This window comes from Misgurnus anguillicaudatus, chromosome 25, assembly GCF_027580225.2.
Source record: "Misgurnus anguillicaudatus chromosome 25, ASM2758022v2, whole genome shotgun sequence".
Classification (NCBI taxonomy): Eukaryota; Metazoa; Chordata; class Actinopteri; order Cypriniformes; family Cobitidae; genus Misgurnus; species Misgurnus anguillicaudatus.
Window position 1 is genome coordinate 14,175,713 of NC_073361.2, and position 13,905 is coordinate 14,189,617.

The 13,905-nt window shown below is 37.9% G+C and overlaps 1 protein-coding gene across 1 annotated transcript; it reads right to left on the bottom strand.

Moving 5' to 3' along the window:
* Positions 1-218: 218 nt before the first annotated feature.
* On the bottom strand, positions 219-7,965 carry LOC129426589 (uncharacterized). The gene is made up of 6 exons (XM_055182993.2): positions 7,681-7,965; positions 5,481-5,507; positions 2,494-2,586; positions 2,283-2,390; positions 709-768; positions 219-623 (listed from the first exon to the last, which is right to left on the bottom strand). Exons 1-6 carry the CDS (start codon positions 7,795-7,797, stop codon positions 555-557), a joined length of 474 nt encoding a protein of 157 aa, XP_055038968.1. The 5' UTR covers positions 7,798-7,965; the 3' UTR covers positions 219-554.
* Positions 7,966-13,905: the final 5,940 nt, after the last annotated feature.

Sequence of the window (13,905 nt, forward strand, 5' to 3'; positions counted from 1 at the left end):
CATGGCAGGTGTAGTAAATATTAACTGAACCAGAAGTCTCGCACCGGAAAGGAAATACGTCACATCACTTACTTCCGCGTTCGAGAAAAAGGTGAATACCACGACTTGCCTTGAGATTGGGTTTGGTCCACACGGCAGGTTAACCCTTACCTTCTCAAAACATTAACATCTCTCTAAAAGTGTAAAATAATACATAGATAATGTTTAAATCACCCAAATGTGAGAAAATGTATTTAATGGTACTTTATAAAAATGCTTTTATATATACTGTATGTATCTGTTGAAGCAGTGTATATAGACTTATATAACTTATTACAATATTGATTAGAATTCATTATTAAGTAAAAAAGATACAAATGAATGACTATAATAGTTTCAAAGCTGCATATTCAACACATATTCTTATGTTTCCTATCATTATAGTGCCAATCATTTTGATTCATTGTTATTATACAGTGTTTAAATCAAATTAAAGTCTGTGATCTTATGTCTTCAGGTACTCGGATGTCAGACTGGAATTAAGTGTGATATCTTTATATTCTCTGCACTTTATTTTATGAGCATGTTGTGTTCCTGGTCTTGTTTCTCTTGGGTGCACTTCTCCTGGTCCTCCTCTTCATGGACTGAAACACAGATACAGAAGTTGTGCGTCTCTCATTTAAAACTTTGAATTGTCAGATGTTTTGTATTTGTTTTTTGAGGGCTCACCTGTGAAGCAGCCAAATTTGGATATTTTGCATCTTTCAAGGGTTTGTGAACACTTGTGGCCTGTCAAAGAGATCCACAATGGCACAATCCTTACAAATCTTTTACAGTGGCAATGATTGATGTAAACACGGTACTTATACTCTTATAAAAGCTACCACAGTACTTGGATATTCACAATAATATTCAGTCATTTCAGTAACATGGTTTATCTTCACTGTACCACAATACTTTCACATTATTAACAACCATTAATGTACCAAAACATGGTATAAGGCAACTACGGTAACATAAAATTTTATTTGTTATTAACTCATTGCCAGCCAGCCATTTTTGGAAAAGTTGGTCGTCAGCCTTTTTTGTGATTTTCACAAAAGTTTTACAGAATTCCTTTCAGGAAAATTTTCTTCTAAAAATATATAAACATACAAATATATCAAATGAAAGAACAGACCCTCTGCTTTTAAACAAACAATAAACAAAACTGTTCAATCCTATTTATATTTTTTCTCTGATTATAAACTCTTAAATATGGGTATTTTTCTTCAAAAAATTTTTTTTGCAAAAAGCTAAAATAAGTGCATTTTTGTGAAGGAATTCGTTAGAGTTTAAAAATTTGTAAATCATTTTTTTGCTTCCGTTTTTTTATAAATTGGGTAATTTAAATTGTGCCTATCTAGTGGAAAATCGCAGTATTACATATTAACATTAAACCTCATCAGGAATACAATGTTTTTATGCAAATGTTTTCTCTTAAAGGAATAGTCTACTCATTTTCAACATTAAAATATGTCACCACCTCAACCAAGAACCGTTGACACATCCCTCCACCATCTGTGCGCGCGCACGCAAGCGCTGGAGCGCGCCGCGACGCTTCGATAGCATTTAGCTTAGCCCCATTCATTCAATGGTACCATTTAGAGATAAAGTTAAAAGTGACCAAACACATCAACGTTTTTCCTATTTAAGACGAGTAGTTATACGAGCAAGTTTGGTGGTACAAAATAAAACGTAGCGCTTTTCTAAGCGGATTTAAAAGAGGAACTATATTTTATGGCGTAATAGCACTTTTGGCGCAGTAACACCCTCCCTCTCCCGTTATGAGAGTGAGAAGGGGAGCGGACTTTTCAGGCGAGTCGAAGTACTCCCAAAAGTGCCATTACGCCACAAAACACAGTTCCTCCCCTAAATCCGCTTAGAAAAGCGCTACGTTTTATTTTGTACCACCAAACTTGCTCGCACAACCACTCGTCTCAAACAGGAAAAACGTTGATGTGTTTGGTCACTTCTAACTTTATCTCTGATTAGTACCATTGAATGAATGGGGCCAAGCTAAATGCTATCGAAGTGTCACAGCGCGCTCCAGCGCCCACGCGCACGCACACAGACGACAGAGGGACGCATCAACAGTTCCCAGCCAAGGCAACAACACACCCCAATATTGAAAATGAGTAGACCATTCCCTTAATTGACGTGATAACTCGTCAATGGCGGGGAAAGAGTTCATATGCAAAGATTGTAACATTTTAATGCCACTGTTATTATTCATGCTACTTTCAAAGCTATATTATGGTTACCTGTATGGGGTTCGTTGCTGGGTTATATTCGAGCAGCGAGTAAGAGCCAACGCGAGACTTGTTGGTCCTCCTTTTACTGTTGTGCCAATGTTTTTTTGGCTTGTCAGGCTGATGACAGTACAGAAAGTATGTGGATTTTCGTTAATATCATAATTTCTTATTTTTATCCGTTGTGACAGTGTGGTTGTCAGATACATGAAGGAGTTTTTACTTGCGCCATTTGGATGAGTGTGTTGGGAGATCCTTTGACCGAGTAAGATCCGGGTCGATGAACTCCATGCTGTGCTTGTCTCCGAGTCCTCAGCTAACAATATGAGACCGAGAAAATAGACAAAAGCAGCATATGCTTAAAGCAACACTATGTAGTTTTTTTACCTTTAAATAATGTCTCTAAAATTATTTTAGGGATAGAACAACTTTTAACTGGACAAATTGTACTGTTGCTGCAACCTGAGCAGCCTCCTAGCTGCTACAAGCACTCTCTGAAAGTGGCGGTGGAGGGTAGGAAACACAGCCCCGCCCCTCCCCCTGCCTGCCGAAGAGTGTCTGATACCAGGCACTGTTGCGCTTTTCAACCACATGGGGGAGCTGTAAGTCATTTTTACATGGAAACTACATGTGTGCTTTAATGGTTAATGTTGACTTATAGACCCTGGACCACAAAACCAATCATAAGGGTACATTTTTTTAATGTATGGTTCGTTAGGATAGGGCAATATTTGGCCGAGATACAACTATTTGAAAATCTGGAATCTGAGGGTGCAAAAAAATCGAAATATTGAATAAATCGCCTTTAAAGTTGTCCAAATGAAGGCACTGCATTCACAAAAAAAGTGTTTATATATATTTATGGTAGGGAATTTACCAAATTTACTAATGCAACATGATTTTTACATAATATCCTAAGAAGAAAAATCGTTTTGACCCATGCAATGTATTTATGGCTACTGCTACAAATATACACGTGCTACTTATGGTTTTGTGGTCCATGGTCACATTTGTTTCATAATAAAGACCCTGTGTTTAAAGTTATTTTGACCAGCTGACTGTAAACTCTCCTGCTATTACATGATGCTTATTAAATAAATGCTTAACAAATAAATACATGTTGATCCCTAAAGTCCCTTTACGAAATTCGCGCCACTTGGCGGCCTCCGAGCAGTTATTTTTAGTCATGCAAGAAAAAAGTCCAACAGTGGCAAAAATAAAGTATGTAAGCCCCTAGATATGAACCGGGTCTCCACCGTGATTTGCCACAAAATGTGATTGAATCACAACAATAGACAAACACAACGCGCATAAGCTGACAACACACCAATAATTTTAGTTTCTTGTCTTTTTGAAAACATAAACACTTGGATTTAATAGCTTGTTGAACCTCCTTTGGCAGCAATTACTTCAAGCAAGCGCTTTCAGTAGTTCTGAATCAGACCTGCACATCATTCAGAAGGAATTTTTTGCCCATTCCCCTTTCGAAACCGTTTCAACTCAGACACATTTGTAGGATGTCTGGTGTGAATCGCTCTCTTGGGGTCATCTCTATGATTTTAAGGTCTGGCCACTCCAAATGGCGCATTTTGTTTTTCTTAAGCCAGTCTGTGGTGGATATATGTCGATGCTTAAGGTCATTGTCCTGCTGCATCAACCAACGTCTACTGAGCTTCAACTGGTGGACAGCCACCCTGACATTATCCTGTAGGATATTTTGTTAAACTTTGGAAATTTTCTCCTCAATGATGGCAAGTGGTCCAGGTCCTGAGGCAGGAAAGCAAGCCCAAATCATGATGTTCCTTCCACCATACTTCACTGTTGGGACGATGTTTTGATTTTTGTAAGCTGTGCTCTTTTTGTGCCATAGTATTCTTCCTGTACGCTTCAATTTTTGTTTCATCAGTCCATTGCTGACAGCAATATTTTTCGGGTGAGCAACGGCTTCCTCCGTGGTGTTCTGCCATTGACACTGTGCTTGTTCAAAGACTTGCGTATGGTAGACTCATGAACAGAGATGTGTGTCAGTTCCAAGGATGTCTTCAAGCCTTTAGCTGTTACTCGTGGATTCTTCTTTACTTCATTGAGTATTCTGCGTTGGGCCTTAGGAGTCATCTTGGATGTGCGCCCACTTCTAGAAAGAGTAGCTACAGTATTAAACTGTTTCCATTCATAGACAATTTGTCTAACTGTCGGCTGATGGATCTCTAAACATTTTGAGATTGTTTTGTATCCCTTTTCAGCCTTATGGAGTACAACAACTCTTGATCAAATTTCTTTAGAGAGCTCTTTGCGAGGCATGATTCATAAGAGCTGATCTTAAAATTTTTGAGAGTCTTTATATCAATCAAAGTTGCACTAAACCACACTTTTAAACTAATTTTATAAGTTGGGCTCCAGTTTGCCAGTGTCTGACACAAATTAGCTCTCATTAAAGTAATTAGGCTATGGGTTCACTTATATTTTCCGTCAGCACTGTGAATGTTTAATGGGTGTTTTCAAAAAAGACACAAGAAACCATTGTTTGTAATTGTATAATTATTTGTGTGTTGTCAGCACATTGTGTTTGTCTACTGTTGTGACCTATAAAGGATCAGATCATGATTTTATGGCAAATTACTGCAGAAAACCAGTTCATTCCTAGGGGCTCACACACTTTTACCTGCCACTGTATCTACTAGAATGGGTAAAGTCAGATATCTCTAAAATCGTAACATTTTTCGAACTATTAAACCTGACATCATTTGTTTTTTTAAGCTCAAATTGCGTCAAAAAGTGCCTTTAAAGTCGTTTTAGCTAACGTTGATGCGCACAGGTTGGTGAGCACCTCAGACGATTCTGTATAAAGCTCCTCCCCCAGAGAATGATGATTGGTTCTTTTAACTGAAAGGCGGGACTTCTGTTGCCAGAACGGCCATATTGAGTATAGCATTTTCCCCAATTCATGATAATAGGAGTTCTCAATCTTGTTTTATCCCAAATATTTGTTCATAATGAATTTATAATGTAAGAAACAGACTGTTGAGTGATATAGTAGACACTAAACTACCACAGCTATGTAGGACATTGATTTTACGGAACAATGGTTATACAGTGTAATGCTTATACACAAATATTTATCCGCAGAATGCCGTGGTGGAAAAATGAAGCATTCCAAATAGTCATTTAATAACATCTTAGATCCCACAAACCACCGAGGCCCATACTCACCAAAAACGAGAAGGGGTTATCTTTAACCTACGAAAAAAACAAGAAGATCATTGTTGGATGTGAATTAGTATTTTAGCAGTTCATTAAACCTAACCTGACCCAAATTAGAGCTGAATAGATTCTGCTTTTATTAGTTTTGAAACACTCTATAGAGACTATAATATTAGAGACCATCTGTGTTTCCTATATTGCCAAGATAATATTAATTAAAACTCTTAAAGGGGACATTTCACTAGACTTTTTTAAGATGTAAAATAAGTCTTTGGTGTCCCCAGAGTGCATATGTGAAGTTTTAGCTTAAAATACCATAAAGATAATTTATAATAACATGTTAAATTTGCCACTTTGTAGATGTGAGCAAAAATGTGCCGTTTTTCGGTGTGTTCTTCAAAATGCAAATGAGCCGATCTCTGCACTAAATGGCAGTGCTGTGGTTGGATAGTGCAGATTAAGTGGCGGTATTATCCCCTTCTGATATCACAGGGGGAGCCAACTTTCAATTATCTATTTTTTCACATGCAGAGAATGGTTTACCAAAACTAAGTTACTGGGTTGATCTTTTTCACATTTTATAGGTTGATAGAACCACTGGGGACCCAATTATAGCACTTAAACATGAAAAAAGTCAGATCTGTCTTTAAGAATTAGCCACTATGATAACACATTGCACTGCAAAAAATGACTCTCTTACTTAGTATTTTTGTCTTGTTTTCAGACCATATATCTAAAAATGTTTAAGTTAAGATGTATTTTCTTGATGAGCAAAATTACCTAAGAAAATAAGTCTACTTTTAGACAAAAAATATACAATTTAAGTGAATTTGTGCTTAAAACAAGCAAAAATATCTGCTTAAAATAAGATAACTTTTTTTTCTTAAACACTTAATTTTAAGAAAAATTTTCTCACCGCACTGGCAGATATTTTTTGCTTGTTTTAAGCACAATTCACTTAATTTGTATATTTTGTGTTTAAAAACTAGACTTATTTTCTAAGGTCATTTTGTTCATTAAAAAATACATCTTGATTTAAGAATTGTTAGATATTTTTTACTGAAAACATATCAAGACAAACAATACTACGAAAGTCATTTTTTGCCGTGTCTGTAAGAACTATTATTTATTTATAAAAATTCAATTTTAAAATGCCTTTAAATGTCAATAAAAATGATAACAATCCAGAAATATCTCCCTCTCCATTTCATCCCCGCTTTCTGCCTCATTGTCTTAAACTTTACTGGATTCATTTAAAACCAATTAGACATCAAAGAACAGCAGCGTTCATGATGTTTGTCTCTTTATTACCAGCCACATCTGTGCTTAGCAGACATCAGCACATACTTCACAAGAAAATTGTCTCAACAAGCCAAGGAAAAGCAAGTGTTGTCTGCCAAGTCTGTATGACCAAATAAATCTGAAGTGCCCACATCCCATCTCCCAGAGAATACAGTATGTCTGTGTTGTGTGCTACTGTAGTTCATGCACAGGTGTGTTTATTCAAGCCTGTATGTTAACTCTCGATTTAGGAAGCCGAGAACTTAAACAGTAAGTGAAAAGTCAAATGGCGCTCTGGCACATCGAAATGCCACGGAAAGTTGGCGACGTTGGTTCCTTTCAGGGTATTTTGGGTCGAGAGATGATTTGAGTCACAGGGTTGCTTACAAGGAAAAGCCAAGAGTGCAATGACATCTGTGTCTGCAACACATCTGGTCAGTGTCTTTAATGTCTTAAAATACCAATAATGCTTCATCGCCAGTAATTGCCCCCAATCTCTTGACGCACTACACAGTTGGAATGGAAACTTGTGGTTTAGCATTCTAGTGCTTTTACAATAGTCCAGTGTCGACCACAAACTCCAAAATGAGTCAATTTTGTGATTTAGATTAATCATTAAACTAATTTATGAACAGGCTTGTTTGGATGTAAAATGTAATATGTAGTTACTGTAACTAATGTATAATTAATATGTAATTAATGTATAGTAAGGCATTAATAACATGCAATTTATGCTATTACTTTAAACATTAGCACAAAGTGTGAAAAACTGTGACCTTGTCTGTGAAATTGTTGACATGACCTTATACTCAATCAATTATCTAGGATGGTTTTATGTAGAAAACAGTAAATCATAAAAACGACTTTCACAAGCTATGTCACAATTATGTACACGATTTTACATAGTAATAGAAGACATTGTGCTTACCTTGGCCTCTGTAACCTGTGTGCCTGCGCAGTCTGCACCTCTACCTGCGCAGTCCAGAGCATGTGTGAGCAGACATCCCTGCAGACCGAGCAGAAAGACCCATAACACCGTAGCCATAGTTGCAACAGCGTGTTCGATACAGTACAGTGTGTAGGTACGTGAATTTTGAGAGCTCAGCTCTGCGGTGCGCTCCCGCCCAGCGCAACCGTTTTATACTCCCGCTCCTAATGGGGACCAGATGGAGGACAGGAGAGGGAAGACCATGCCAACCACACACACATCTGCAGTCGTCTGCATAGCAGTGGAAACCTCGGACATACTCGAACAGTTATCAGACCAACAACCCGAGGGCTCCTAACCACAGAAAAAAACGCAGGCTATTTAGCAAACGGATTCGATGTTAAATGTTACATGATAATGTATCTCAACCAAAAATGCAGTGAAGGTTTGAGTACAGTAAAGATTACTAAAATGATGGTTCGAGAATTTTTCGGGAAAAACGTTTCTCCCCCAAGCAGCTTGGTGCGGTCACATAATGATCACATTCCAGTCTTTGAGGCACATAGCGTGAATGCTTTGAAGTTACAGCGTTCTTATACGAGAGGGAGAAAATGTTTAAAGGGTTCCCACAATCGAACCGTGAAGCTGCAGCAAACACATATGGCTGAATTAAACCTCACACCAATAGAGGACATGGGATGGCTGACCTCCAGAGCTCAAGAAACAGCCAGAACATTGGTTTGGCAGCTTTCAGAGTTTCAAGTTTACTTCAAAAGATCTTGCTTCCTCCTTCTCTCTATTTCACACACCCAGCAGCGTGTACTGAGTCAGAAACCAGGCTTTGTAAAGCAATCAAACCCAGTGTCCCAAATCCTAGACACACAGTTAAGTAACTCTAAATAAAGGTGCTTGCCTGTGCAAAAGTCATTGACACAATTTTTTGAGGGCATCAATGTGCAGCTGCTAATATGTTCTGAGTGGTGTGCGGCTGCTGGTTGCTAACTTTTCTGCTTATTTTATTGTGTGCTGGATGGAAATTTGTCTGATTGCTTTGGAAAGTACACCTCAATAAATAAATGTCTGTTATACAGTGTCAGAAAGAAATGGTCAAAATATGTACCCCAGCTGTCAGTGGGGCTATACCCTTTGAAAAAGTACAGCTTTGCACATAGTTTAGTTAGTTTATTCATTTCTAAAGCACATTTTAGACCGTATTCTACGTGGCATTGATTCAACAAGGTACTAAAAAGCATTCTTTAGAAATGTTGGCCCATATTGATAGGATAGCATCTTGCAGATGGAGATTTGTGGGATGGACATCCAGGGCACGAAGCTCCCGTTCCACCACATCACAAAGATGCTCTATTGGGTTGAGATCTGGTGACTGTGGCGGCCATTTTAGTACAGTGAACTCATTGTCATGTTCAAGAAACCAATTTGAAATTATTCGAGCTTTGTGACATTGTGCATTATCCTGCTGGAAGTAGCCATCAGAGGATGGGTACATGGTGGTCATAAAGAGATGGACATGGTCAGAAACAATGCTCAGGTAGGCCGTGGCATTTAAACGATGCCCAATTGCACTAAGGGGCCTAAAGTGTGCCAAGAAAACATCACCCACAACATTATACCACCACCACCAGCCTGCACAGTGGTAACAAGGCATGATGGATCCATGTTCTCATTCTGTTAACGCCAAATTCTGACTCTACCATCTGAATGTCTCAACAGAAATCGAGACTCATCAGACCAGGCAACATTTTTCCAGTCTTCAACTGTTCAATTTTGGTGGGCTCGTTCAGATTGTATCCTGTTTTTCCTGTTTGTGGTGGGGATGGGTGTTGCCCGGTGGGGTCTTCTGCTGTTGTGGCCCATCCGCCTCGGGGTTGTGTGTGTTGTGGCTTCACAAATGCTTTGCTGCATGCCTCGGTTGTGGCGAGTGGTTATTTCAGTCAAAGTGGCTCTTCTATCAGCTTGAATCAGTCGGCTCATTCTCCTCTGACCTCTAGCATCAACAAGGCATTTTCGCCAACAGGACTGCTGCATACTGGATGTTTTTCCCTTTTCACACCATTCTTTGTAAACCCTAGAAATGGTTGTGCGTGCCAATCCCAGTAACTGATAGTGATAGTGTGTTCAATACTTATTCCCTTATTCCGGACAGGGATCTTTCGTGGAGCACCTGATCATGGCCGGTTTATGGTGAAGTGATGCTCTTTCATTTCCAGATAATGGCCCCCACAGTGCTCACAGGAACATTCATCATTCTGGAAATGCTTTCATCATTCTGGAAATGCTTTTCAACGATAAGATTACGAAGATCTTGAGAGAGTTCTTTGCTTTTACCCATCATGAAGTCTTTCCTGTGTACCTCCTGGGTAATGAGAAGCCTTTATAGGCCATCAATTAGGACTAAAGCAGCTGATATCAATTAATACTGATAGAGGGCAGGGTTTCTATCTCAATACTGGCAGATTTCAGGTGATCTTCTGGCTTTCTATGCCATTTTGCACCTAGTTCTCTTCATGTGTTCAATACTTATTCCCTGTGCCATTTCACTTTATTTATTATGACTCAACTTGTATACTTAAATGTTCTGATTTCTTTGTATGAATTCAATATTTGGCGTGATGGCTACATCTGGTGGAAATTTTGTGTCAATAGCCCACTTAGAAATCCCCTTACTGATAAAAATGATGTGATGTGTCAAATACTTATTTTCCCCACTTTATTTAAACAAGATGAAATGCTAAGGGAAGTTTAGATGAAAATTAAAACATCATATGGATGCTTGGGTTGCTCACAGTAAAGCATTTGAGTTTGACTACTCGGCACACTCAATCTGATAAATCTGCTGACTACTGAGAACAAATCAAGCGGCTCTTTTTCATTAAAATCCATGATTTTATTATCTTCATTTTGCAATTCCACTGGGATCTGCAAAAACATCAATTAGTTTTAGTGTCAGTCTATATAGCGATAGCCATAACTTTGGAAAATGTGTTTTGTTTCATTTTTGCACCATAAGCATTTTATAGGCTTATTATTGTTCGGATAGGAAAACATATTTTACTGAAGACATTTTGACAGATGTTCATTTGGTTAAATAAAGTAGACAAACATTTATGGTCCGCTTTAGTCTTTTTGAATCATTAAACCATAATTTACACTTTCAAGGCCGTTGTAAAACTATTTGAAATGGTTTGCACATAAAATATTTTATCCAAGTTTCCTCTGGGAATGAAAGGAGAACTTTCCAACACAGATGTTTTACAATAACCAAAATGATGTTTAAGCTACAGTAAATGAATTTAACATTCTATACATTTTAACATTCCTGTGGTGCAGATATTTACCACAAAATAATACAAACTCAGACACAATGACAGAATGATTCTAGAGGACCTTTAGTGGTTTTCACCAGTCAAAGTTCTTCGGATGTTTTCCTAAGAAAAATCTTTTCCAGTCTTTGTTGAAAATCAGGATTAGTAGGAAGGAAATTATGGTGCATTTTGGCCAATATTAAATGTAATTTTAGACCTTCAGCCCAGATTTCTATGACAGATGTATTAAACAGCTAAAGGGAATTTCTTGTTTTTACACACTTACAAAGCCTTTTTACTTTATTGTTACAATCTTTTTTCCAATATTTGTTACCTCTTCAGGCAAACCTACCTTCTGTTAAATTCTGAGGGGTTTTCAGCCCAGCGTTCTGCTCAGTTACTAGGATTTTCACGCACAACCATTTCTAGGGTTTACAAAGAATGGTGTGAAAAGGGAAAAACATCCAGTATGTAGCAGTCCTGTGGGCAAAAATGGCTTGTTGATGCTAGAGATCAGAGGAGAATGGGCCGACTGATTCAATCTGATAGAAGAGCAACTTTGACTGAAATAACCACTCGTTACAACCGAGGTATGCAGCAAAGCATTTGTGAAGCCACAACACGCACGCCTTGAGGCGGATCGGCTACAACAGCAGAAGACCCCACCGGGTACCACTCATCTCCACTACAAATAGGAAAAAGAGGCTACAATTTGCACAAGCTCACCAAAATTGGACAGTTGAAGACTGGAATTTGGCGTAAACAGAATGAGAACATGGATCCACCATGCCTTGTTACCACTGTGCAGGCTGGTGGTGGCATTGTTTAAATGCCACGGCCTACCTGAGCATTGATTCTGACCATGTCCATCCCTTTATGACCACCATGTACCCATCCTCTGATGGCTACTTCCAGCAGAATAATGCACCATGTCACAAAGCTCGAATCATTTCAAATTGGTTTCTTGAACATAACAATGAGTTCACTGTACTAAAATGGCCCCCATAGTCACCAGATCTCAACCCAATAGAGCATCTTTGGGATGTGGTGGAACGGGAGCTTCGTGCCCTGAATGTGCATCCCATAAATCTCCATCAACTGCAAGATGCTATCCTATCAATATGGGCCAACATTTCTAAAGAATGCTTTCAGCACCTTGTTGAATCAATGCCATGTAGAAATAAGGCAGTTCTGAAGGCGAAAGGGGGTCAAACACAGTATTAGTATGGTGTTCCTAATAACCCTTTAGGTGAGTGTATATGTAGTTTTTAGGTTGATTGCCTAATGAGCGTGCTCCTTCGAACCTTGTTAATAAAACATCATAAAATGTTTATATTTGTCCTAACAATGGGTTTAAACAAGTCAGCATTTTCTGTTAAAACTACCCAGGTTAAATTACAACCCAGCGGGCTGGGCTCATCTCATTTTGACCCGAACGCTGGGTTGAAATAAACCAGCATTTTTTAAAATATTGGTATAAACAAACAGCATATTTTTCAAGGTAGTCCTGACAAACTGGCAAAAATTCTGCTTTCTTTTTTTTTTCTTTCTTTCTTTGCCTCAATTGGTAACCACAGCAAAAACAACACAAACAACCCATATATTGGGCTTAAGACATTTTACATTAAATCCACAGTGAAATATAACTTTGTATTTCTCAAAAGGGGGAATGGAAAAGTCAGCATACCAATCAACGAAATGTAGCCTTGAAAATGAGAGTTGCTTCATTGGTCCAGGTCTGGCTGAAACATGAGCCATAAATAAGCTATGCTTTCACTAAAGCTATCATGGGACGCATCCTAAAATTGCTCCATGTACTTTTCTCTTGCCCAATTTACCTCATGAAAGAACATATTCATCATCCCTCAAACTAAGAAAGCGTGTTTATGCACATGTTTGACTCATAATGCAAGTTTTGCTTTGGGTAAATGCGACACGAGTGGCATCAAATGCAAAATAATTATTCTTTCCGTATTATTTAAAAATTGTTTGATGCCCCAGACTCCCACCATCTCATAAGCACTTTTTCCATTAACTGTTGCTTAATACACAGCAGTTTTCTATATAGAGACATTTTCCCAAGATACCAGTTTCATGTAAATATGTAATTTGTGGTACTCAAACTAGTTTTGAGCGGTTTTAACCACATGGTTAATGTACAAAGCATGTCAGAAATTGCTGGTATTGTGTTATTTTATTCTGCGGGGACAGAAAGAGAAAAATGTTTCTTCTAGTTGAAGAAATGAATCGAAATCTCTATTGTTCCAAATAACTTGGCAAATGAGTTGTGTTGAACATGAATTTATGCCTTTTCAAAGTGCAATTTTAATATGCATGAGAATATAAACCACCACTTATGTGGCTATGTGTCTGTATCATTGTAATGCAGAGTGAGAATACACTGATGTAGATGATAAGCCCCGCAGTACATATAAATTTAAAGCTTTAGTGTCAGAGGCTATTACTTCTGCTGGAGCTAAAAATGTACCCATTCATCTTCTTTACTTGCTGACAGTAATAGTACGAATAGAGTAGGTGAGCTATCAGTAAAGGGGTGTGTTACAGAAACTAATCTTGGTTGTTTTCAAAGTTTGACTTATTACTCTGTCTTGCTATATGATTCAATTTACATTTTTTTACTGCCTGTTTGAAAACTAGAATTATATTATGTGTATTGTAAATGAGCTGTGGCATTTGTCAATGGTATATTATCGAAAATAGGCCTACTGTACAGTATACATTTCTCAAACGTTTTGTTAAATGGAAAAATTAGCCACAATAAAACAATGAAATCCTTTTAAGTTACAGTATAAATTATAATATTACAGAAGAAACAAGATTCATATGATGTAATACAAGAACCTGTAGTTACCACCTACTGTATACCAAAGAAAATCATATC